We start from the raw sequence: 24,099 nt of genomic DNA, 5'->3' as shown, positions 1-24,099 counted from the left end.
ACCACGCCCAGCTAATTTTTTGTATTTTTAGTAGAGACAGGGTTTCACCATGTTGGCCAGGCTGGTTTCAAACTCCTGACCTTGTGATCCGCCCGCCTTGGACTCCCAAAGTGCTGAGATTACAGGCGTGAGCCACCGTGCCTGGCCATCAGGCACCTTTTATACATTATCCCATTTAATCTCACACAACAGAGCTTCACTTCATCTTTTGTTTTTATTTTTATTTTTTGAGACGGGGTCTCACCCTGTCACCCAGGCTGGAGTACAGTGGTGCAATCATAGCTCACTGCAGCCTCCAACTCCTGGCTCCTGGAATCAGGCGATCCTCCTGCCTTAGCCTCCTGGGTAGGTGGGATTACAGACATGCATCACTACACCCAGATACATTTTTTTTTTTTAAATAGAGACAGGGTTTCACCATGTTCCCCAGGCTGGTCTCAAATTCCTGGGCTCAAGCAATCCACCCATCTCAGCCTCCCAAAGTGGTAGGATTACAGGCATGAGCCACTGCGCCCAGCCATTTTTTTTTTTAATTGACACAGGGTCTCACTCTGTCACCCAGGTTGGAGTGCAGTTGCACGAACATGGCTCACTGCAGCCTTGACCTCCTGGGCTCAAGCGATCCTCCCACCTCAGCCTCCTGAGTAGCTGGGACCACAGGTGTGTGCCATGACGCCTGGCTAGTTTAAAAAATCTTTTTTTATTTTTCCGGAGATGGGGTCTTACCATGTTGCCCAGGCTGGTCTCCAACTCCCGGCCTCAAGCAATTCTCCTCCCTTGGCCTCTCAAAGCGCTGAGATTATAGGCGTGAGACGGAGTCTCACCATGTTGCCCAGGCTGGTCTGGAACCCCTGGGCTCAAGTGATCCTCTTGCCTTGGCCTCCCAAAGTGCTGGGATACACGCATGAGTCACTGCACCTGTTCTCATTCCATCTTTCAGATGAAAAAACAAACAGGCTGGGCATGGTGGCTCATGCCTGTAATCCCAGTACCTTGGGAGGCCGAGGCAGGCGGATCACTTGAGGCCAGGAGTTTGAGACCAGACTGGCCAACATGGCGAAATCCTGTCTTTACTAAAAATACAAAAATTAGCTAGGTGAGGCCGGGCGCGGTAGCTCACGCCTGTAATCCCAGCACTTTGGGAGGCCAAGGCGGGCGGATCGCGAGGTCAGGAGATCAAGACCATCCTGGCTAACACAGCGAAACTCCATCTCTACTAAAAATACAAAAAATTAGCCGGGCGTGTTGGTGGGCACCTGTGGTCCCAGCTGCAGCTGAGGCAGGGGAATGGCGTGAACCTGGGAGGCGGAACTTGCAGTGAGCTGAGATCGTGCCACTGCACTCCAGCCTGGACAACAGAGTGAGACTCCGTCTCAAAAAAAAAAAAAAATTAGCTAGGTGTTGTGGTAGGTCCCTGTAGTCCCACCTACTTGGGAGGCTGAGGCAGGAGAATAGCTTGAACCCCAGAGGTGGAGGTTGCAGTGAGCCAAGATCACGCCACTGCACTCCAGCCTGGGCAACAGAACAAGACTCCATCTCAAAAAAAAAAAAGATTATCCAGTCTCATCTTTTCATTTTGCAGAGAATTGAAGGAACTGAAGCCTAGAGAGGTTAAGTGACTTATCCAAGCATACTCAGCTAGTCTGTAGCACAGCCCGAATCAGAATCGAGGTCTTTGGTTTGGTTCAGGGCTCTTTCCTATACACTATTTTGCCTCTTTCTTTATAGAAAGGCCACAGAGTGGAGAAATTTCAAGGTAGAAAGGTAGGAGGTAGCTGACATCCATCAAGTCAGATAAATTGCCTCTGAAGTGATATATATAAGTCAGGGTGTTTCAGTTTGAAAGGCAGACTCTAGGCTGGGCACGGTGGCTCACGCCTGTAATCCCAGCACTTTGGGAGGCCGAGGCTGGCAGATCATGAGGTCAGGAGATCGAGACCATCCTGGCTAACACAGTGAAACCCCATCTCTAATAAAAATACAAAAAATTAGCCGGGCATGGTGGCGGGCGCCTGTAGTCCCAGCTACGCAGGAGGCTGAGGCAGGAGAATGGAGTGAACCCAGGAGGCGGAGCTTGCAGTGAGCCGAGACGGTGCCACTGCACCCCAGCCTGGGCGATAGAGCGAGACTCTGTCTCAGAAAAAAAAGGCAGACTCCTATGGTCAAGTATTGATTTCTGCACTTTTCAGGAACGCAGTAATTGTGGAGGGCAGAGGTTCATTTCAGCTTTCCTCTGTAGACATGAACATCGCTTAGCTTGGTACTGTGGAACATATACTTTTTTTTTTTTTTGAGACGGAGTGTCACTCTGTTGCCCAGGCTGGAGTGCAGTGGCATGATCTCGGCTCTCTGCAACCTCCACCTCCCAGGTTCAAGTGATTCTCCTGCCTCAGCCTCCCGAGTAGCTGGGACTACAGGCACATGCCACCATGCCCAGCTGATTTTTTGTATTTTTAGTAGAGATGGGGTTTCTTTGTTTTTTTTTTTTGGAGATGGAGTCTGAAGCCCAGGCTGGAATGCAGTGGCGAGATCTTGGCCCACTGCAGGCTCTGCCTGCCAGGTTCCATTCTCCTGCCTCAACCTCCCGAGTATCTGGGACTCTAGGCGCCCGCCACCACACCCGGCTAATTTTTTTGTATTTTTAGTAGAGACGGGGTTTCACTGTGTTAGCCAGGATGGTCTCGATCTCCTGACCTCGTGATCTGCCTGCCTCGGCCTCCAAAAGTGCTAGGATTACAGGCATGAGCCACCGCACCCAGCCGGAGATGGGGTTTCAGCATGTTAGCCAGGATAGTCTCCATCCTCTGACCTCATGATTCACCCGACTTAGCCTCCCAAAGTGCTGGGATTACAGGCTCGAGCCACTGCACCCGGCCGATAGTAAATAATTTCTTTGGCTGAAGCTTTGCCCCTCACTCTGGCCTGCCAGTCTGTGCCCTTAAGAGCACTCCCTCATCTCCTAAACGTTCACCGGTTGGCATTGCTAATCCTGGGGCTTGAGAGGCTGGCATGGCAACTCTCTCTGCCTCAGATCCCAGGTCAGGGCACTGCTAGAAGAGGATAGAGAAGCCTGCAGAACTGGAGGGCCACAAATTCCTGCTGCACTGACGCAGGCCAGCCCTGCTACCTAGCTATTCACTTGCTCTCCTTACGGCTTGTCCAAACATCGTTTTCTTCAAACTCCTGCCCTTCCTCCCCCAACCCCGACTGTGTGGAATCCAAATATTTCCACCTCAACAGCAAACAGGAGTGGGGTGCTGGGGAGATGGAGGAGATGGGGGAGGGAAACAGGGGAACAGTCTAGGGCCACTGCAGCAGCATTTCCTTGAAATATGTTGAATCTAAAAATTCATATAAGCCCGACTGCGGTGGCTCACGCCTATAATCCCAGCAGTTTGGGAGGCCGAGGCAGGTGGGTCACCTGAGGTCAGGAGTTCAAGACCAGCTGGGTCAACATGGCAAAACCCTGTCTCTACCAAAAATACAAAAATTAGCTGGGCATGGTGCCAGTTGCCTGTAATCCCAGCTATTCAGGAGGCTGAGACAGCAGAATCACTTGAACCCAGGAGGTGGAGGTTGCAGTGAGCCGAGATCACACCGTTGCACTTCGGCCTGGGCAACAGAGTGAGACTCTATCTCAAAAAAAAAAAAATTCATATGAACTTTGCATTCTGCTTCAAAATCTATATCTGTTTTAAAATAAAATACTGGTCAGGCACAGTGGCTCACGCCTGTAATCCCAGCAGTTTGGGAGGCCAAGGCGGGAAGATGACTTGAGTCCAGAAATTTGAGACCAGCCTGGGCAATATAGTGAGAGCCCCATCTCTACAAATAATAAAAATATTAGCCAGGCGGCCAGGTGCGGTGGCTCATGCCTATAATCCTAGCACTTTTGGGAGGCCGAGATGGGTGGATTGCCTGAGCTCAGGAGTTTGAGACCAGCCTGGGCAACATGGTAAAACCTCGTCTCTACTAAAATACAAAAAATAAAATAAAATAAAATAAAATAAAATTAGCCGGGCGTGATGGCAGGCGCCTGTAGTCCCAGCTACTCGGGAGGCTGAGGCAGGATAATTGCTTGAACCCAGGAGGCGGAGATTGCAGTGAGCCGAGATCGTGCCACTGCACTCCAGTCTGGGAGACAGAATGAGACTCCATCTCAAAAAAAAAAAAAAAAAAAAAAAAAAGCCAGGCACAGTGGTACACATCTACAGTCCTAGCTACTCAGGAGGCTCAGGTGGGAGGTCACTCAGCCTCCTGGAGTTGGAGGCTACAGTGAGTCATGATTGTGTCCTGCACTCCAGCCTGGGCAACAGTGGAGTCTGGAGTCTGTCTCTAAAAAAAATTAAAAAGATAAAATAAAATACCATTTGAAATAAAATTACAATACTTGTTTTTAAAAAAAATTTTACAAAATGACAAGTGAAACTGTCAATTTTTTTTTCTTTTTTTTTTTTTGAGACGGAGTCTCGCTCTGTCACCCAGGCTGGAGTGCAGTGGTGCGATCTCGGCTCACTGCAAGCTCCGTCTCCCGGATTCACACCATTCTCCTGTCTCAGCCTCCCAAGTAACTGGGACTACAGGCGCCCGCCATCAGGCCTGGCTAATTTTTCGTACGTTTAGTAGAGACGGGGTTTCACCATGTTAGCCAGGATAGTCTCGATCTCCTGACCTCGTGATCCACCCGCTTCGGCCTCCCAAAGTGCTGGGATTACAGGCGTGAGCTACCGTGCCTGGCCCCACACCCGGCTCATTTTTTTTGTATTTTTAGTAGAGACGGGGTTTCACCGTGTTAAGCAGAATGGTCTCGATCTCCTGACCTCATGATCTGCGCGCCTCAGCCTCCAAAAGTGCTGGGATTACAGGCATGAACCACCGCGCCCGGCCCAATTTTATGATTTAAGGAAGATGCGCCAATTTATTCTGTGGCTCCAAGTATCACTGGGACAGTTCATTTTTCTTTATTCTCTGTCTTTTGTTTGTTTGTTTTTTTGAGACGGAGTTTTGCTCTTGTTGCCCAGGCTGGAGCGCAATGGTGCCATCTTGGCTCACTACAACCTCTGCCTCATGTGTTCAAGCGATTCTCCTGCCTCAGCCTCCCGAGTAGCTGGGATTACAGGCACCTGCCACCATGCCCGGCTGTTTTTTATATTTTTAGTACAGACTAGGTTTCACCATATTGGCCAGGCAGGTCTTGAACTGGTCTCAAGTGATCTGCCCGCCTTGGCCTCCTAAATTGCTGGGATTACAGGCGTGAGCTACCGCACCCAGACTTTATTCTCTTTTTTTTTTTTTTTTTTTTTTTTGAGACGGAGTTTTGCTCTTGTTGCCCAGGCTGGAGCGCAATGGCGCTATTTTGGCTCACTGCAACCTCCGCCTCCCGGGTTCAAGCAATTCTTCTGCCTCAGCCTTCCGAGTAGTTGGGATTACAGGCGCCAGCCACCATGCCCGGCTAATTTTTTGTGTTTTTAGTAGAGACGGGGTTTCAGCATGGCCAGCTGGTCTTGAACTTCTGACCTCAGGTGATGCGCCCACCTCGGTCTTCCAGAGTGCTGGGATTACAGGCGTGAGCCACCTCGCCCAGCCGACTTTATTTTCTTTATAACAAATATTTATAAAGGGCCTACTACATGCCAAGCACAAACTATGAGGTATAATAGTGAGTCAATGAACCAGAGCCCTGGCATCAGAGAGCCTTCACTCAGGACTGTGTTAGAGAGTGGGGAACTGAGAAAGTAGGAGTCATTCGGCAGAGGGAAACCAGGGGTGACAGATACAGAAACAGGTCATCCTTGGCCGGGTGCGTTGGCTCACGCCTATAATCCTAGCACTTTGGGAGGCCGAGGCAGACGGATCACTTGAGGTCAGAGGTTCAAGACCAGCGTGGTCAACATGGGGAAACCCTGTCTCTACTAAAATTACAAAAATTAGCCAGGTGTGGTGGTATGCACCTGTAATCCCAGCTACTCAGGAGGCTGAGGTGGGAGAATCGCTTGAACCTAGGAGGCAGAGGTTGCAGTAAGCCAAGATTGCACCACTGCACTCCAACCTGGGTGACAGAGTGAGACCCTGTCTCTCAAAAAAAAAGGAAAAGAGAAAGAAACCGAAGAAACAGGTCATTCAAGTACCCGTAGCCTGAGAATGAGCAGATGAATCTAGAGGATGGGATGGTTGCATTCTGACATCCAAAGGGTTCTCCAGAACCCAACTCAGGCGCTTTCCTTCCAAACCTGCATCCAGTCCACTCAGTCTGTGCATGACCCTGCCATCGATGCACTGCGCAAATCGGGAACTGAGGAGTCGTCCCTGAACAATGCCACCCACCTCCCACCACAGATGCACACTTCCAGTTATTTCAGGACGGCTTTCCCACCCATCCATCCTTTCCATCTCCGCTGTCCCATCTGGTCCGAGTCACCATCATCTCTAGTCTAAGCGACATAATTAATAATGGCCGGCCAGGCAGGGTGGCTCATGCCTGTAATCCCAGCACTTTGGGAGGCCAAGGCGGGCGGATCACGAGGTCAAGAGATCGAGACCATCCTGGCTAACACGGTGAAACCATGTCTCTACTAAAAATACAAAAAATTAGCTGGGTGTGGTGGCGGGCGCCTGTAGTCCCAGCTACTCGGGAGGCTGAGGCAGGAGAATGGCATGAACCTGGGAGGCGGAGCTTGCAGTGAGCCGAGATCGCACCACTGTACTCCAGCCTGAGTGACAGAGTGTCTCAAAAAAATAATAATAATAATAATAATGATAATAATAATAATAATAATAATAATGGCCTCGTAACTATTCTCCACAGAACAGCCAGTCTGTGATTGTCAGGATGCAAATCTGATCATGTCATTCCCAGTAGCTCTTCCTTCTTCTTAAGAAAGAAGCATAACTCATCACATGGTCTGTGGCCTTCCAAGGGCTCCCTTCTTGTCCACTCACCAGACTCAGGGTACTTCCTATTTCATTCTTTTTTTTTTTTTTTTTTTTTGAGACAGAGTCTCACTCTGTTGCCCAGGTTGGAGTGCAGTGGTGTGATCTCAGCTCACTGCAGCCTCTGCCTCCTGGGTTCAAGCAATTCTCCTGCCTCAGCCTCCTGGGTAGCTGGGATTACAGGCACCTGCCACCATACCTGGCTAATTTTTGTATTTTTAGTAGAGATCGGGTTTCACCATGTTGGCCGGGCTGGTCTCGAACTCCCGACCTCAGGTGATCTGCCCACCTCTGCCTCCCAAAGTGCTGGGATTACAGGCATGAGCCACTGTGTCCGGCCCACTCTTGTTTTTTGAGACGGGGTTGTGCTCCGTCACTCAGGCTGAATTGCAGTGGTGCGACCTCGGCTCACTACAACCTCTGCCTCTCAGGTTCAAGCGATCCTCCCACCTCAGCCTCCTGGGTAGCTGGAACTACAAGTGCACACCACATGCCCAGCTAATTTTTTTTTCTTTGTATTTTTAGTAAAGATGGGGTTCTGCCATGCGGACCTGGCTGGTCTTCAACTCCAGGACTCGAGTGATCTGCCCACCTTGGCCTCCCAATGTGTTGGGATTACAGGCGTGAGCCACCACACCCAGCCCGTTTCAGTCTCTGTGGCCTTAGTTGATTTATTAAATACACCATGCTCCTTCCTTATTCAGAAGTCTATTCCTATTTCATTGCCCAGCGCCTGGTAGGCTTTCCTTCTCCCTCACTTCCATCTTCCTGGCTTCCCTCCTCCTACTCACTCCCTTTGTCTTACACATTCTCATTTTGCAGTGCTTATTTACAACATCTTCTCTTTTTTTTTTTTTGAGACGAAGTCTCACTCTGTCACCAGGCTGGAGTGCAGTGGTGTGATCTCAGCTCACCGCAACCTCCTCCTCCTGGGTTCACGCGATTTACTGCCTCAGCCTCCCTAGTAGCTGGGATTACAGGCACCCGCCACCACGCCTGGCTAATTTAGTGTTTTTAGTAGAGACGGGGGTTTCACCACGTTGGCCGGGATGGTCTTGAACTCCTGACCTTTTGATCTGCCCACCTCGGCCTCCTAAAGTGCTGGGATTACAGGCATGAGCCACTGCACCTGGCCTTTTTTTTTTTTTTTCAAATTCAGACAGGATCTCATTCTGTTGCCCAGGCTGGGGTGTAGTCTCCAGTACAATCTTGGCTCACTGCAGCCTCCACTTGCTGGGCTCAAGCCATCCTTCCACCTCAGGCCTGAGTAGTGGGGACTACAGGCGTGAGACTCCATACCTGGCAAGTTTTTGTATTTTTTGTGTTGAGGTTTCGTCATGTTGCCCAGGCTGGTCTTGAACTCTTGACCTCAAGTGATCCTCCTGCCTTGGTCTCCCAAAGTGCTGGGATTACACGAGTGACCCACGGCAACATCTCTTTTCCCAAAAAAACTTCTATGACTCTTTTCATAAAATCAGGTGAGATCTCTGGACTTCTCATTGGAAGCACTTACTATAATTTTAATTGAAGAGCCAATTATGGACATTTAAAGGAAGCCCCTAACATGAAATAAACTTTTTTAAAAGAAGATGAAGAAAAAGAAAAACACGGATAAAGCAAACAGTATGCCTGGAGAATAAAACTTCAGAAAAGCTATTTTCCTTATAGAGACAAGAGAGTATGTTGTAGCCATGAAACAAGGACATGATCCTACAAAAGAAGAACTAAAAAGAGCTGGGCGCGGTGGCTCACGTCTGTCATCCCAGCACTTCAGGAGGCCCAGGCGGGTGGATCATGAGGTCAGGAGTTCAAGACCCTCCTGGCCAACATGGTGAAACGCCATCTCTACTAAAAATACAAACAATAGCTGGGCGTGGTGGCGGGCGCCTGTAACCCCCAGCTACTCGGGAGGCCGAGGCAGGAGAATCGCTTGAACCCAGGAGGCGGAGGTTGTGGTGAGCCGAGATTGCACCACTGCACTCCAGCCTGGGCGACAGAGCAAGACTCCGTTTTTAAAAAAAAAAAAAAGAAACTAAGAAAGAGTACTTAGTATTTGGAAATGAAAAGTGTGACACTTGATGGAAATGAAAAGTTCATGGAGCAGTTGGAAGAAAGTCTCCCGGAAAGAAGAGTAATGATGGGGATAGAATTAGAAAAGATGAGACAATCGTGGGACCAGTCCAAAAGACCCAACATCAAAATAACGGAAGATCCAGAAAGAGAAAACTGAGAAAAGAAAAAATGAAAATCATCAATTAAATAATGAGATATGGCTAGGTGTGGTGGCATGCACCTGTAATCCCAGCCACTCGGGAGGCTGAGGCAGGAGAATAAAGTCCAACTCATCAAGCTTCCCTCTCTTTTTTTTTTCATTTTTTTCCTGAGACGGAGTTTCGCTCTTGTTGCCCAGGATGGATTGCAATTGCATGATCCCAGCTACTCTCCGGAGTCTGAGGTAGAAGAAGCACTTGAACCCCAGAGGCAGAGGTTGCAGTGAACCCAGATCACGCCATTGCACTCCAGCCTGGGCAACAGAGCGAGACTCCATGTCAAAAAAAAAAAAAAAAAAAAAGTCCAGGCGCTGTGGCCCACATCTGTAATTCCAGCACTTTGGGAGGCCAAGGCAGATAAATCACAATGTCAGGAGTTGAAGACCAGCCTGGCCAACATGGTGAAACCCCATTTCTATTAAAAAGACAAAAAATAGCTGGCTTGTGATGGCAGGAACCTATAATCCCAGCTGCTTGGGAGGCTGAGGCAGGAGAATTGCTTGAACCCGGAAGGCAGAGGTTGCAGTGAGCCCAGATTGTGCCACTGCACTCCATGCACTAACTCCAACCTGGGCGACAGGGCGAAACTCCATCTCAAAAAAAAAAAAAAAAAAAAAGGCTGGGCATGGTGGCTCACGCCTGTAATCCCAGCACTTTGGGAGGCCTAGGCGGGTGGATCATGAGGTCAGGAGATCGAGACCATCCTGGCTAACACAGTGAAACTCAGTCTCTACTAAAAATACAAAAAAAAATTAGCTGGGCATAGTGGCGGGCGCCTGTAGTCCCAGCTACTCGGGAGGCTGAGGCAGAAGAATGGCGTGAACCCCGGAGGTGGAGCTTGCAGTGAGCTGGGATCACGCCACTGCACTCCAGCCTGGGCGACAGGGCGAGACTCCATCTAAAAAAAAAAAAAAAAAAAAAAAGAATGGGTAAAGGATCTGAATACATATTTATCCAAAGATGATATACATGCCATAACAATATAACAAGTATGAACCTCAAAAACATCATAAAACATCATGCTGGCCAGGCTTAGTGACATGCACCTGCAGTCTTAGCTATTCTAGAGGCTGAAGTGGGAGGACTCTTTGAGCCCAGGAGTTTGAGGTTATAGTGAGCTATGATAGCACCAATGTACTTGAGCCTGGATGACAGAGTGAGACCTTCATCTCTACAAAACAAATAACAACAACAACATCAACCACAAAACCATTATGCCAAGTAAAAGCAGACAACCACACAAAAAAAAATTCATTATTCTATCATACCATTTATATAAAATGTTGAGAACAGGTGAATCTATAGAGATGGAAAACAGAAAAGTAGTTGCCTAGGGCTGAGGAATAGGAGGTAGGAGGAAATAGGGGAGTGAATGTGTAAAAGATTTCTTTGGGGGGTGCTGGGAATGTTCTGGAACTAAATAGTGGTAACTGCACAAGTCTGTAAATATACTAATTTTGAATCATTAAAATTAAAATTCATTAACAATCACTGAATTATACACATGAAAACAAGCGAACTTTATGGATTGCAATTTTTTTTTTTGTTTGAGGCAGAGTTTCGCTCTTGTTGCCCAGGCTGGAGTGCAATGGCGCGATCTCAGCTCACTGTAACCTCTGCCTCCAGATGCAAGCGATTCTTACATCTCAGCCTCCCAAGTAGCTGGGATTACAGGCATGCGCCACCATGCCCCGCTAATTTTTGTATTTTTAGTAGAGACAGAGTTTCACCATGTTGCTTAGGCTGGTCTCGAACTCCTGACCTCAGGTGATCCGCCCGCCTCGACTTCCCAATGTGCTGGGATTACAGGCATGAGCCAGCATGGTGGCAATGGAGTGCAAATTTTATCTCAATAATGCTGTTTTGAAAATAGTACAGAGAGTTCTTGTGTACCCTTCACGTAGCTTGAGAACTTTTTATTTTATTTTATTTTTGAGCAAGAGTCTCACTCGGTCACCCAGGCTGGAGTGCAATAGCATGATCTCGGCTCACTACAACCTCCACCTGCGGGTGCAAGCGATTCTTATGTCTCAGCCTCCCAAGTAACTAGGATTACAGGCATGTGCCACCACGCCCCACTAATTTTTGTATTTTAGCAGAGACAGGTTTTCACCATGTTGGCTAGGCTGGTCTCGAATTCCTGACCTCAAATGATCCAACTGCCTCAGCCTCCCAAAGTGCTGGGATTACAGGCGTGAGCCCCCGCGCCCGGCCACCCCCCAGAACTTCTTATACAACCATAGTGCGACAATCAAACCAGGAAATTGACATTGGTACAATACTCTTTTTTTTCTTTTTTGAGACGGAGTCTTGCTCTGTTGCCCAGGCTGGAGTGCAGTGACTCTATCTCAGCTCACTACAACCTCTACCTCTTGGGTTCAAGCGATTCTCCTGCCTTAGCCTCTCAAGTAGCTCGAAGCACAGGTGTGTGCCACCATGCCCGGCTAATTTTTTGTATTTTTAGTAGAGACAGGGTTTCACCGTGTTAGCCAGGATGGTCTTGATCTCCTGACCTTGTGATCCGCCCTCCTCGGCCTCCCAAAGTGCTGGGATTACAGGCGTGAGCCACCGCGCCTGGCCACAATACTCTTAATGAAACTACAGACCATAGTAGGATTTCACCAGGGCTTAGAGCAATGTCTGGCACATAGTGAACCTTACACAGGTGAAAGGACTTCACTACCACGATGATGATGATGATGATGAAGATGATAATGATGATGTTGGACTTTCTAGCACAGCCAGATTGATATGGTGCCTATTTTCAGAGCATGCCATGTTAGTTTCTATTTCTAAACCTTTTTTGGCCTGGCACGGTGGCTCACGCCAGAAATCCCAGCAATTTGGGAGGCTGAGGTGGGCAGATTACTTGAGCTCAGTAGTTCGAGACCAGCCTGACCAACATGGAGAAACGCCATCTCTATGAAAAATACAAAATTAGCCGGGTGTGGTGGCACATGCCTGTAACCCCAGCTACTCAGGAGGCTGAGGCAGGAGAATCGCTTGAATCCTGGAGGCAGAGGTTGCAGTGAGCCGAGATTGTGACACTGCACTCCAGCCTGGGCAACAGAGCGAGACTCTGCCTCAAAAAACAAAAAACAAACCAAAACCCCCACTTTTTTTCTTTGAAACCAGCCTCGCTCTGTCACCCAGGCTGGGGTGCAGTGGTGCCATCATGATCCTCCCACCTCAGCCTCCCGAGTAGCTGGGACTACAGGCATGTACCACTATGCCTGGTTAATATTTTTATTATTTGTAGAGATGAGGGTCTCGGTATGTTGCCCAGGCTGGTCTTAAACTCATGAGTTTAACCAATCCTCTCGCCGCTGCCTCCCAACGTGCTAGGATTACAGGTATGAGTCACGGTGCCCGGCTTCTTTCTTAACTCTTTCTAGTAGTTCTACCACTTGGGATTACCTTTTTCCTTCCTCTCCATTTACCTTTATGAAATCCTCACATCCATCCATCTCCATCAAATCTTTAACAATTCTCCTCTGCCTTTTTTGACTGTAGGGACCTTTAGAACACCCAGCCCTTGCCGAAACTCCCCATTGCATTAAAAAATAGATTTTAGGCTGGGCATGGTGGCTCACGCCTGTAATCCCAGCACTTTGGGAGGGCCGAGGCAGGAGGATTTCGTAAGGTCAGGAATTTGAGACCAGCCTGGCCAACAGAGTGAAACCCTGTCTCTACTAAAAATACAAAAATTAGCCAGCAGTAGTGGCGCGTGCCTGTAATCCAGCTACTCTGGAGGCTGAGGCAGGAGAATTGCTTGATCCTGGGAGGTGGAGGTTGTGGTGAATTGAGATCGCGCCATTGCACTCCAGTCTGGGCAACACAGTGAGACCCTGTCTCAAAAAAACAAAAGGAATTGTTTTTAAATTTTTACCGTTCTGAAAGAACATTGACATCCTTTGAATTTTTTTCTAATTATTTCACTTTGATTTGTAAATTCTCAACTAGATTCAGGGGCTGTATGGGTTACAATTCCTCTGCACCCTCCACGGAATTTCAGACTTTTTTTTTTTTCCCCCGAGACAGAGTCTCGCTCTGTCTCCCAGGCTGGAGTGCAGTGGCGCGATCTTGGCTCACTGCAACCTCCCCCTCCCAGGTTCAAGCGATTCTCCTGCCTCAGCTTCCCGAGTAGCTGGGACTACAGGTGCCCGCCACCACGCCCAGCTAATTTTTGTATTTTTAGTAGAGACGGGGTTTCACCATGTTGGCCAGGCTGGCCTCGAACTTCTGGCTTTAAGTGATCCGCCTGCCTCGGCCTCCCAAAGTGCTGCGATTCCAGGCGTGAGCCACCGCGCCCGGCCAAGGTCTTAATTCTTGTCTGCCTTTCTGCTCCCCTGTGAACTCTACTGGTTGTCTTTTTTCCTGCTTTATCCCTCGTCCTTGGTAGATAGTGATGGTTAAATGAATGAATGCATGAACAAATGACTGTCCTGGAGCTAGTACTGCATTGCATGTACACACTGATGACAACAGACATCGTACAATGCGCAATCTTGGCAAATTTATTCAAACCCTTTAGACTTCGGTCTCTCACAGTGCGACGCCGGGAGCCCATCACACGCTGATGTCTGTCAGAAGCCCCAGAAACAGCGTCGGAAATGGAGGAGGCGGGGCTTCACCCTGACCACACCCCCTTGTGTTCAAAGCGTTTCCGCCTATGGGCCCGCCTCCTCGGCGCAGTGTGCAACTCTAATTGGTCCTCTCACTAATCCATCTGAGCACCTCGGCGCCGATTGGATCAACTGCTGAACTCGGATTGCGCACTTCCCGGCGGTGGGAACGCGAAGCGGACGGAGACTGGCCGCCATTGCGCTGCGGAGGAAGCGGACTCTTGTGTGAGGGGCTGTGGGGTGCGTGGCAGGCGTTTAAGGCCGGGCTGCGGGAGGTGTGGTCGGGTCGGGCCGAGTGACCGAAGGGGTTAGGCCGGGCGGGGCTGGATGCACTGTGTGGCGGGACTGCAGGCCGGGGTCCCCGGACGCCTTTCTGCTGCGCTTCTTGTGGGCCCGGGCCTGTGGTTAGTGAATTTTTCTATCCCGCTGCTCCCCAGATTCTCCGGATATGGCCGGAGTTTTTCCTTATCGAGGGCCGGGTAACCCGGTGCCTGGCCCTCTAGCCCCGCTACCGGACTACATGTCGGAGGAGAAGCTGCAGGAGAAAGGTGAGGCGGGAGTGTGGAGCGGCGCGCGGGCCGGAGGCGGGGCGGGTGTGCGCGCGCGCAGGCGGGTGGGGACCCTCCCCGTTTGGGCAGCTCCTGAGGTGTCAGCTCCCTTGTTATTTCCAGTTAATTTTTCATCAAGTCATTTTAAGCGCGTATTATTTGCAAGCGCTGATCCAGCGGGGGTACAGTAGTGACGGAGACAAAATTCCTGTCCTTACGGGGTTTAAATTACAGCGGGACAGATAGACAATAACAAAACCTTGAGGCTCTGTAATAAAAATGTCAGGCCAGGCGCGGTGGTTTACGCTTGTAATCCCAGCACTTTGGGAGGCCAGGCTGGCGGATCACCTGAGGTCAGGAGTTCGAGACCAGCCTGGCCAACACAGTGAAACCTCGTCTCTGCGAAAAATACAAAAATGAGTCGTGTGTGGTGGCGCGTGTCTATAATCCCAGCTACTGGGGAGGCTGAGGCAGGAGAATGGCTTGAACCCAGGAGGCGGAGGTTGCAGTGAGCCGACATCGCACCATTGCACTCCAGCCTGGGAGACAGAGCGAAACAAAGTCTCAAAAAAAAAAAAAGTCAGACAGTGATCAATGTGATGAAAGGAAAAATAGAGTAAAATGGTAAGGGAATTGGCAAGGGGTGCTTCTTCCTGCTGGTGCCTGCTCCTCCCTCACACTCATTGACAGGTGCTTACGCTAGGGCAAGAGGTGAAGAGGATTAGGCGAGGGTGTGCAGGCCTTTAAACTGAGGTGCCTTTCCAGCTCGAAAATGGCAGCAATTGCAGGCCAAGCGCTATGCAGAAAAGCGGAAGTTTGGGTTTGTGGATGCCCAGAAGGAAGACATGCCCCCAGAACATGTCAGGAAGATCATTCGAGACCATGGAGACATGACCAACAGGAAGTTCCGCCATGACAAAAGGGTTTACTTGGGGTAAGGAACATCCTGAAATAATTTCATTTGGAATTTGTCCCTTTTCCCTTCTCCCTGTCCCACAGTCTTGGATTGATGCTTTGACAGCTCATCTTGGTGGATATAAGAGAAAGGAGAAAACCATTAGGAGTCTCTGATAATTTCTACGTCTTCCACTTTTGCAGTCTGTTTCCCCTCTCTTCCCGATCTGGGACTGGTGCTTTGTCCTGTTGATGATATTTTAAGATATCCCTGGCCAGGCGCGGTGGCTTATGCCTGTAATCCCAGCACTTTGGGAGGCCGAGGCGGGTGGATCATGAGGTCAGGAGATCGAGACCATCCTGGCTAACACGGTGAAACCGCGTCTCTACTAAAAATACAAAAAATTAGCCGGGCGTGGTGGCAGGTGCCTGTAGTCCCAGCTACTTGGGAGGCTGAGGCAGGAGAATGGCGTGAACCTGGGAGGCGGAACTTGTAGTGAGCCGAGATCACGCCACTGCACTCTGGCCTGGGCGAAAGTACGAGACTCTGTCTCAAAAAAAAAAAAAAAAAAGAAAAATAAGACGTCCCTATGGTTGAGCTGGTTGAAGTCCAGAATGGGATACTGTGCATAGTGGCAGCCTGTCGCTCCTCAGGGACCTGAATTCTGTGTTTGGGGTATTTAATTTCAGAGGTTTCCCTACTCCTGTTTTTTTCTGTGGCTCTAAACTGGGCGAGTACAGGTACAGATGTCTTAGCAGATTCCTGTTCTATTTGGACACAAAAATGTTTGCCATGTAATGAACTGGAAGTTCTGTTTGTTTCAAAAAATACTTTGAGAACTGTGCTGGCTGCTAGGGATATAGTAGCGAGCAGAGGGTAACAATCTCCGCCTTTCTGCAGTGTGCAGTCTAATGGCCTGACAGACATGAGACAACTGGTGATAGTGAAGTATGGCGAATGCTTTATTATGATTTATGGGAAGATGTGGAGGGAATAGGATGTGAGACAGCCGCAAAGCTGTCTCCAGAGGGATAGCCGTTGATTTAAAGGAGCTGATACCAGCATTGTGGGATTATGACGTTTAAGAAGAGTGGTGCAAGGTGAAGTTGGAGAGGGAGAGGCAGGGTTTCTGGTTAGGAAGGGCCTGTGGGCTGAGTTTGGGAGTTTGGATTGTAAGGTAGGATTTACTGTGGAACAGGAACATGTGGCTTCTCTGCATGGGACAGGTAGCAGAGCACCTCGTCATTTCTGATAGCCTTCTCTTTTTCTAACGTGCCAGTGCCCTAAAGTACATGCCCCACGCAGTCCTCAAACTCCTGGAGAACATGCCTATGCCTTGGGAGCAGATTCGGGATGTGCCTGTGCTGTACCACATCACTGGAGCCATTTCCTTCGTCAATGAGATTCCCTGGGTCATTGAACCTGTCTACATCTCCCAGTGGGGGTGAGAAAGGCTGAAATATGGTGGGTGGTGGTGGTGGTGGTGGTTGGGAGGCAGTGGGTAGAAATGGTTGTGTGATGTTCTTGCGTTCCAGGTCAATGTGGATTATGATGCGCCGAGAAAAAAGAGATAGGAGGCATTTCAAGAGGATGCGTTTTCCCCCTTTTGATGATGAGGAGCCGCCCTTGGACTATGCTGACAACATCCTAGATGTTGAGCCACTGGAGGCCATTCAGCTAGAGCTGGACCCCGAGGAGGATGCCCCTGTGTTGGACTGGTTCTATGACCACCAGCCGTTGAGGGACAGCAGGAAGTGAGTGATAGATGGAGATACTACTCCTGGGAGGAGTTCTGGAAACGCAGAAGGAGTCCTGGGAGATCAGTAGGTGGTATGGGTTTGTCTAGCTGCTTACTTGAGGTGAGCCTTTCATTTTTTACCTAGGTATGTAAATGGCTCCACTTACCAGCGCTGGCAGTTCACACTACCTATGATGTCGACTCTCTACCGCCTGGCTAATCAGCTCCTGACGGACTTGGTGGATGACAACTACTTCTACCTGTTTGATTTGAAGGCCTTCTTTACGTCCAAGGCACTCAATATGGCCATTCCTGGAGGCCCCAAATTTGAACCTCTTGTTCGAGACATCAACCTACAGTGAGTTGGAGAGATTAGGGATTTTAGACATTTTGAGTTGAATAAAACATAATTTTGATCCTTAAAGTCCTGATATAACTTCCAAATTAGTCTGTTTGCACCAGGTGCAGTGGCTCACGCTGTAATCTCAGCACTTTGGGAAGCTGAGGCAGGAGGATTGCCTGAGCCCAGAAGTTTGAGACCAACCTGGGCAAAATGGGAAAACCCTATCTTTACCAAAAAATGTAGCTGGGTGTGGTGACACTCGCAGCTTCCTGTAGTCTCAGTTACTTGGGAAGCTGAGCTGTGGGAGGATTGTTTGAGCCCAGGAGGTCACGGCTGCAGTGAATGATGATCATGCCATTGCATTCCAGCTTGGGTGATAAGAGTGAGACCCTGTCTCAAAAAAAAAAAAAGTCTGCTTATTCTTGATGTTGTACCCTAGGGATGAAGACTGGAATGAATTCAACGATATTAACAAGATTATCATCCGGCAGCCTATCCGCACTGAGTACAAGATTGCTTTTCCTTACTTGTACAACAATCTTCCACACCATGTCCACCTCACCTGGTAAGAGACCTGGAACACAACATTTGGAAAGGAGAAGGCTGCTGTTTAGGTTGGGCCAGAGCGGGAAAACTTTGGCTGACTCTTCCTTTCATTTTAGGTACCATACTCCCAATGTTGTATTCATCAAAACTGAGGATCCTGATTTGCCAGCTTTCTACTTTGACCCTTTGATCAACCCAATCTCCCATAGGCATTCGGTCAAGGTGAGGAAGGGAAGGGACACTTTCCCTCAGCTCTTCTAGGAGAAATGCGTGAGGCTGGCTGACGTTAACTAAACGCTCAGGTGGAGGGAGACGTGTTTTCCGTCTTGCTAAGTGTTCCCCTTGAGCTATAAGCGAATATGAGAATTCAGCACTTGCTTCAAAACATGTCATTGGTATAATCCTGGTTTCTGTGATTATCCTTCTGGACTTTATGGTTCTTTTCTTGGGTGCTCTAGATAATCTGTCCTGGTCTGTCTCTATTGTGTTTGTTTGTTTTAGTCTTTATATTGAGATGTAGTTAACATACCATACAAGTTATCCATTTAAAGGGTATAATTTGATGGTTTTTAGCTTATTCTCAGAGTTGTCCCAACTGTCACGACATGCAATTTGAGAATATTTTTATTGCTTGAGGAAGAAACCCTTAGCAGTTACTCGCCATTTCTCCCCAACTTCCTTACGCAACCACTAACCTACTTTCTGTCTATAGATTTGGCTATTCTACACATTTCATATGATAGAATGAAATAGAATCGTACACTATGTAGTCTTCAGTGACTGGCTTCTTAAGCTTACCATAATGTTTTTGATGCTCATCTGTGTTCCGTTGCGTCCAAGCCCAGTGTTTGGAGCTTGGGTGGGAGATGATTGCAATGTTGACCTCCTGTGATGTTGGGGCTCCATTGGGAGGCTTTCTGGTGGTCAGCCAGTTGAGGTGTAAGAAGTGACACTTGCTTTCCTGGTGGCCCTGTCTTGTTCTTTGCTGTCTTGGTTTCCTTTGCACTGGCACTTCAGGGCTGCTTTTGTCAGACAGCCCAGTTTCCATAGCAGATACAGGCTTTGTGCTTGGCCCCAGAGAATTTCCCTCATCTTAAGTCTGTGCCTAGTTCAGCAGGAGCTAAACCCTTAGAGGGATTCCTTTTTCAGAGCCAGGAACCATTGCCGGATGATGATGAGGAATTTGAGCTCCCGGAGTTTGTGGAGCCCTTCCTGAAGGACACACCCCTCTATACAGACAATACAGCCAATGGCATTGCCCTGCTCTGGGCCCCGCGGCCCTTCAACCTACGCTCTGGTCGCACCCGTCGGGCCCTGGACATACCCCTTGTCAAGAACTGGTAAGGTTTTTCCCTGTGGCAGGGGGAATGATAGTGGATGTATAGGAGAAAAGACTCCAACTAGGTGGGCATGTAGCCTTTTTTTTAAATTCTTTTTTTTTTTTTCCATAAAAATGGTAGATAACCCAAGGCTTGCAGCCTTTAGCAGAGTGTCTGGAAGAAGAGATGGCCAAACTCTGGTGGGCTTATTTTTCCAGGTATCGGGAGCATTGTCCTGCCGGGCAGCCTGTGAAAGTGAGGGTCTCCTACCAGAAGCTGCTTAAGTACTATGTGCTGAATGCCCTGAAGCATCGGCCCCCTAAGGCTCAAAAGAAGAGGTAAGGTACCCCAGGGCCCCTGCGCAGACTTCTGTTCCAGAGATATCAGTAGGCTGACTCTTACTCTCCATGTTCCCACCTCAGGTATTTGTTCCGCTCCTTCAAAGCCACCAAATTCTTTCAGTCCACAAAGCTGGACTGGGTGGAGGTTGGGCTCCAGGTTTGCCGCCAGGGCTACAACATGCTCAACCTTCTCATTCACCGCAAAAACCTCAATTACCTGCACCTGGACTACAACTTCAACCTCAAGCCTGTGAAAACGCTCACCACCAAGGTGCCTGCATTGGACCCTAGGGGCCTCCTGGGCTTCAAGGATGGACAGTTGTTTTCCTCTGGCTACTGATGAAGGCATACATCAGTTGGGTCCATTGCTCATTCACGTTCTTTCTGTTTTTTGCATCTTCTCCAGGAAAGAAAGAAATCTCGTTTTGGGAATGCTTTCCACCTGTGTCGGGAAGTTCTGCGTTTGACTAAGCTGGTGGTGGATAGTCACGTGCAGTATCGGCTGGGCAATGTGGATGCCTTCCAGGTAAGGTTAGGTATTCCCAACCCCTGCCTGGGTGAGGAGGCTGGAGGAAGCCTGTGCTGACTGTGGAGCTGGTTTAAGCTCCAGGTCTGATGGGGCAATTGTATTGCAGCTGGCAGATGGATTGCAGTATATATTTGCCCATGTTGGGCAGTTGACGGGCATGTATCGATACAAATACAAGCTGATGCGACAGATTCGCATGTGCAAGGACCTGAAGCATCTCATCTATTATCGTTTCAACACGGTGAGACCCTGACTTTACTGACTTTCTTTTTTTTTTTTTTTGAGACAGTCTTACTCTTGTCTCTTGGGCTGGTGTGCAATGGCACGATCTTGGCTCACTGCAACCTCCGCCTCCTGAGTTCAAGCAATTCTCCTGCCTCAGCCTCCCGAGTAGCCGGGACTACAGGTGCCTGCCACCACGCCTGGCAATTTTTTTTTTTTTTTTTTTTTTGAGACTGAGTCTTGCTCTGTTGCCCCAGCTGGAGTACAATGGCACGATCTTGGCTCACCACAGCCTCCGCCTCCCGGGTTGAAGTGATTCTCCTGCTTCAGCCTCCCAAGTAGCTGGGACTACAGGCGCGCACCACCATGCCTGGCTAGTTTTTGAAATTTTAGTAGAGACAGGGTTTCACTGTATTGGCCAGGCTGGTCTTGAACTCCTGACCTCAGGTGATCCACACTCCTCGGCCTCCCAAAGTACTGGGATTACCAGCGTGAGTCACCGTGCCCAGCCTCACTGGACTTAACTTTCTCAGATCTTTTTTCATGTATACATTTAGACAGGGCTCTTTCCAGGGACCTATTTGGAGAGCAGCTATGACTGTGTCCTTACTGCTCCTTTAAATTCACATGGGTGATCTTAGTTCCCGGTTTTTGCCTTAAGGTTTCTCATTTACCCTTTTGTTTTAGATGTTGAGGTCCCAGAGTTTTTTTTTCTTTTTACCCCTCTACTGCCATACATACATTTCTCTGTATGTATATTATACATATATGCCCCACCTCTGCCCAGGTTTCTATTGTTGTTTAAATGCATTGCTAACTTGTATTCTTAACTTCTACTTGGGATCGTAGGGCCCTGTAGGGAAGGGTCCTGGCTGTGGCTTCTGGGCTGCCGGTTGGCGAGTCTGGCTGTTTTTCATGCGTGGCATTACCCCTTTGTTGGAGCGATGGCTTGGCAACCTCCTGGCCCGGCAGTTTGAAGGTGAGTGGTTTTCTCTGTGTCCAACTTCTCCTGTTATTGCTTCAAAAGTACCTGCCCCTGTTTGAGTCTGTTCCCTGCTCTTGTATGAGCACTCTTCCTACTGGATTGCCTTTAGGTCCAGTTCTGAAATGAGTCTGACCTAGTATTCTATTTCTTGGGCTTCCTTCTGGGGCCTTGAGAGGCAGTCATGCATTTGCAGGAGTGGAAATTCCTCAGAAGCATAGTTGTGAATGTTTAAGTAGCTCGTCTTTTTGCATATGCTGGGCACAGGGACCCTTTGTTAATACCTAATTTTATTAATAACCATAATGAGTGAGGAGCATGAAGGTAGAGACCCTTACTGAAAGCAAGGAATCTTCCTTGTAATCCCCTTGGGACACTCTACTTCCAGGTCGACACTCAAAGGGGGTGGCAAAGACAGTAACAAAGCAGCGAGTGGAGTCACATTTTGACCTTGAGCTGCGGGCAGCTGTGATGCATGATATTCTGGACATGATGCCTGAGGGGATCAAGCAGAACAAGGCTCGGACAATCCTGCAGCACCTCAGTGAAGCCTGGCGCTGCTGGAAAGCCAACATTCCCTGGAAGGTGGGTGTCTCTTTATTTCCTTGGAGGCGTAAACATCCGTCTTTAGGTTAGGATTACCACTTCAGGAATCATTAGGGGGCTATCTGGCTCCAATCTCTTTTCTTTTCCCTTTTAGACAGGGAAAAGAAGCACCATGTTGCTTAGGCTGGCCTCAAGCTCCTGAGTTCAAGCGATCCTCCTTTGCCTCCTGAGTAGCCGGGACTACAGATGTGTGCCACAGTGCCTGTCTGGATCCTGGCTTGATTGTGCTTTTTGGACTTTTAGGTCCCTGGGCTGCCGACGCCCATAGAGAATATGATCCTTCGATATGTGAAGGCCAAGGCTGACTGGTGGACCAACACTGCCCACTACAACCGAGAACGGATCCGCCGAGGGGCCACTGTGGACAAGACTGTTTGTAAAAAGAATCTGGGCCGCCTCACCCGGCTCTATCTGAAGGCAGAACAGGAGCGGCAGCACAACTACCTGAAGGTTGGGCAGAGTAGGCTGGGCTGGGTGTGAGTGGTGGGGGAGTGGGCAAGAGGGAGGACTGTAGAGTTGTGACTGAACCTTGTTCTGGCGGGATCGGGCTGTAGCGGGAGGCTAATTTCATGTCCACCTTACAGGACGGGCCTTACATCACAGCGGAGGAAGCAGTGGCAGTATATACCACCACAGTGCATTGGTTGGAAAGCCGCAGGTTCTCACCCATCCCATTCCCCCCACTCTCCTATAAGCATGACACCAAGTTGCTCATCTTGGCATTGGAGCGGCTCAAGGAAGCTTATAGGTGAGTAGTAGAGTAGATAGGTTCCTGCTGGGAAGGTGACACCAGGGAATGGCGTCATCCTCAGAGTCCAAAGAAAGAAGGTGTAGCCCCAGTCTTTCCTGGTTTTACTTCCTCCTAGTTTTCCCATTCACCCTTCCCATTGCTTTTGTCAGTGTGAAGTCTCGGTTGAACCAGTCTCAGAGGGAGGAGCTGGGTCTGATCGAGCAGGCCTACGATAACCCCCACGAGGCGCTGTCCCGCATCAAGCGTCACCTCCTCACACAGAGAGCTTTCAAAGAGGTGAGTGAGGCCTCCCAAGTTTTCTTTTTGGTTCTATCAAAGGTAGCAGTTGTCTTTGGTTCTACCAAAGGTAGCAGTTGGTGGATTGGTGTGAACCAGCCTCCTTGTCCCACAGGTGGGCATTGAGTTCATGGATCTCTATAGCCACCTCGTTCCAGTATATGACGTTGAGCCCCTGGAGAAGATAACTGATGCTTACCTGGACCAGTACCTGTGGTATGAAGCTGACAAGCGCCGCCTGTTCCCACCCTGGATTAAGCCTGCTGACACAGAACCACCTCCGCTGCTTGTTTACAAGTGGTGTCAAGGTAGAACTTTCATGAGATCGCCCCGTGAGGAATGGGGGAGGAATTCAGTTCTATGTCAAAAATCTCATCTGGGCAGCATGATTGGTTTACTCTCTTGATGCGTGGTAGTAAAGGGAAGTAGTGTTCATGTTAAACTGAGGAAAAGCCCATAGTCAAAGCAATCCAGATGAATACGTGGAATCGTAGTGGGATTGGTTATGGAAGGTAATGATAGTTACTGTGGGGCTAGTCTTGCAAGAGGATTTCTAACCTGCTGGAGACCTGCCTTGCTACTCCTCAGGCATCAATAACCTGCAGGACGTGTGGGAGACGAGTGAAGGCGAGTGCAATGTCATGCTGGAATCCCGCTTTGAGAAGATGTATGAGAAGATCGACTTGACTCTGCTCAATAGGCTGCTGCGCCTCATCGTGGACCACAACATAGCCGACTACATGACAGCCAAGAACAACGTCGTCATCAACTATAAGGTGCGTCTCAGGCGCAGTAGCATGGAATTGTGTGTGGAGTACTTGTCTGGCCCACTGACTCAGAATTTGCTGAGGAGGAGGCTGGGTGCAGTGGCTCACGCCTGTCATCCCAGCACTTTGGGAGGCTGAGGTGGGCAGATCACGAGGTCAGGAGTTCGAGACCAGTCTGGCCAACATGGTGAGACCCCGTCTCTACTTAAAAAAATACAAAAATTAGTTGGGTGTGGTGGTGGGCGCCTGTAATCCCAGCTACTCGGGAGGCTGAGGCAGGAGAATCACTTGAACCCGGGAAGTGGAGGTTGCAGTGAGCTGAGATTGCGCCACTGCACTCCGGCCTGGGTGACTGAGCACAACTCCACCTCGGGAGTGGAAAAAAGTAGAATTTGCTGAGGGGAGAACAAA

At 49.2% G+C, this 24,099-nt stretch overlaps 1 protein-coding gene across 2 annotated transcripts in view; it reads left to right on the top strand.

Moving 5' to 3' along the window:
• Positions 1–13,955: 13,955 nt before the first annotated feature.
• The window catches only part of PRPF8 (pre-mRNA processing factor 8), a 32,945-nt gene continuing 22,801 nt past the window's right edge, over positions 13,956–24,099 (top strand). The window contains exons 1-20 of one of the 2 annotated variants that reach the window (XM_019013322.4): positions 13,956–14,065; positions 14,263–14,373; positions 15,139–15,307; positions 16,548–16,712; positions 16,804–17,022; positions 17,152–17,364; positions 17,789–17,914; positions 18,012–18,117; positions 19,045–19,235; positions 19,433–19,552; positions 19,637–19,826; positions 19,962–20,081; positions 20,191–20,325; positions 21,156–21,285; positions 21,677–21,873; positions 22,138–22,344; positions 22,479–22,642; positions 22,795–22,921; positions 23,037–23,229; positions 23,510–23,697. In XM_019013322.4, the coding sequence (XP_018868867.1) occupies positions 14,274–14,373; positions 15,139–15,307; positions 16,548–16,712; positions 16,804–17,022; positions 17,152–17,364; positions 17,789–17,914; positions 18,012–18,117; positions 19,045–19,235; positions 19,433–19,552; positions 19,637–19,826; positions 19,962–20,081; positions 20,191–20,325; positions 21,156–21,285; positions 21,677–21,873; positions 22,138–22,344; positions 22,479–22,642; positions 22,795–22,921; positions 23,037–23,229; positions 23,510–23,697 (3,060 nt within the window). In that variant the 5' untranslated portion in view covers positions 13,956–14,065; positions 14,263–14,273. The remainder of the gene's footprint in view (positions 14,066–14,262; positions 14,374–15,138; positions 15,308–16,547; positions 16,713–16,803; positions 17,023–17,151; positions 17,365–17,788; positions 17,915–18,011; positions 18,118–19,044; positions 19,236–19,432; positions 19,553–19,636; positions 19,827–19,961; positions 20,082–20,190; positions 20,326–21,155; positions 21,286–21,676; positions 21,874–22,137; positions 22,345–22,478; positions 22,643–22,794; positions 22,922–23,036; positions 23,230–23,509; positions 23,698–24,099) is intronic. The other variant, XM_019013323.4, reaches the window with a different exon arrangement.

The sequence above is a fragment of the Gorilla gorilla genome, chromosome 19 (genome assembly GCF_029281585.2).
Source record: "Gorilla gorilla gorilla isolate KB3781 chromosome 19, NHGRI_mGorGor1-v2.1_pri, whole genome shotgun sequence".
In the NCBI taxonomy this organism is placed as follows: Eukaryota; Metazoa; Chordata; class Mammalia; order Primates; family Hominidae; genus Gorilla; species Gorilla gorilla.
The sequence above is the reverse complement of the archived record's forward strand: the minus strand, read 5'-3'. Positions and strand labels throughout refer to the sequence as shown.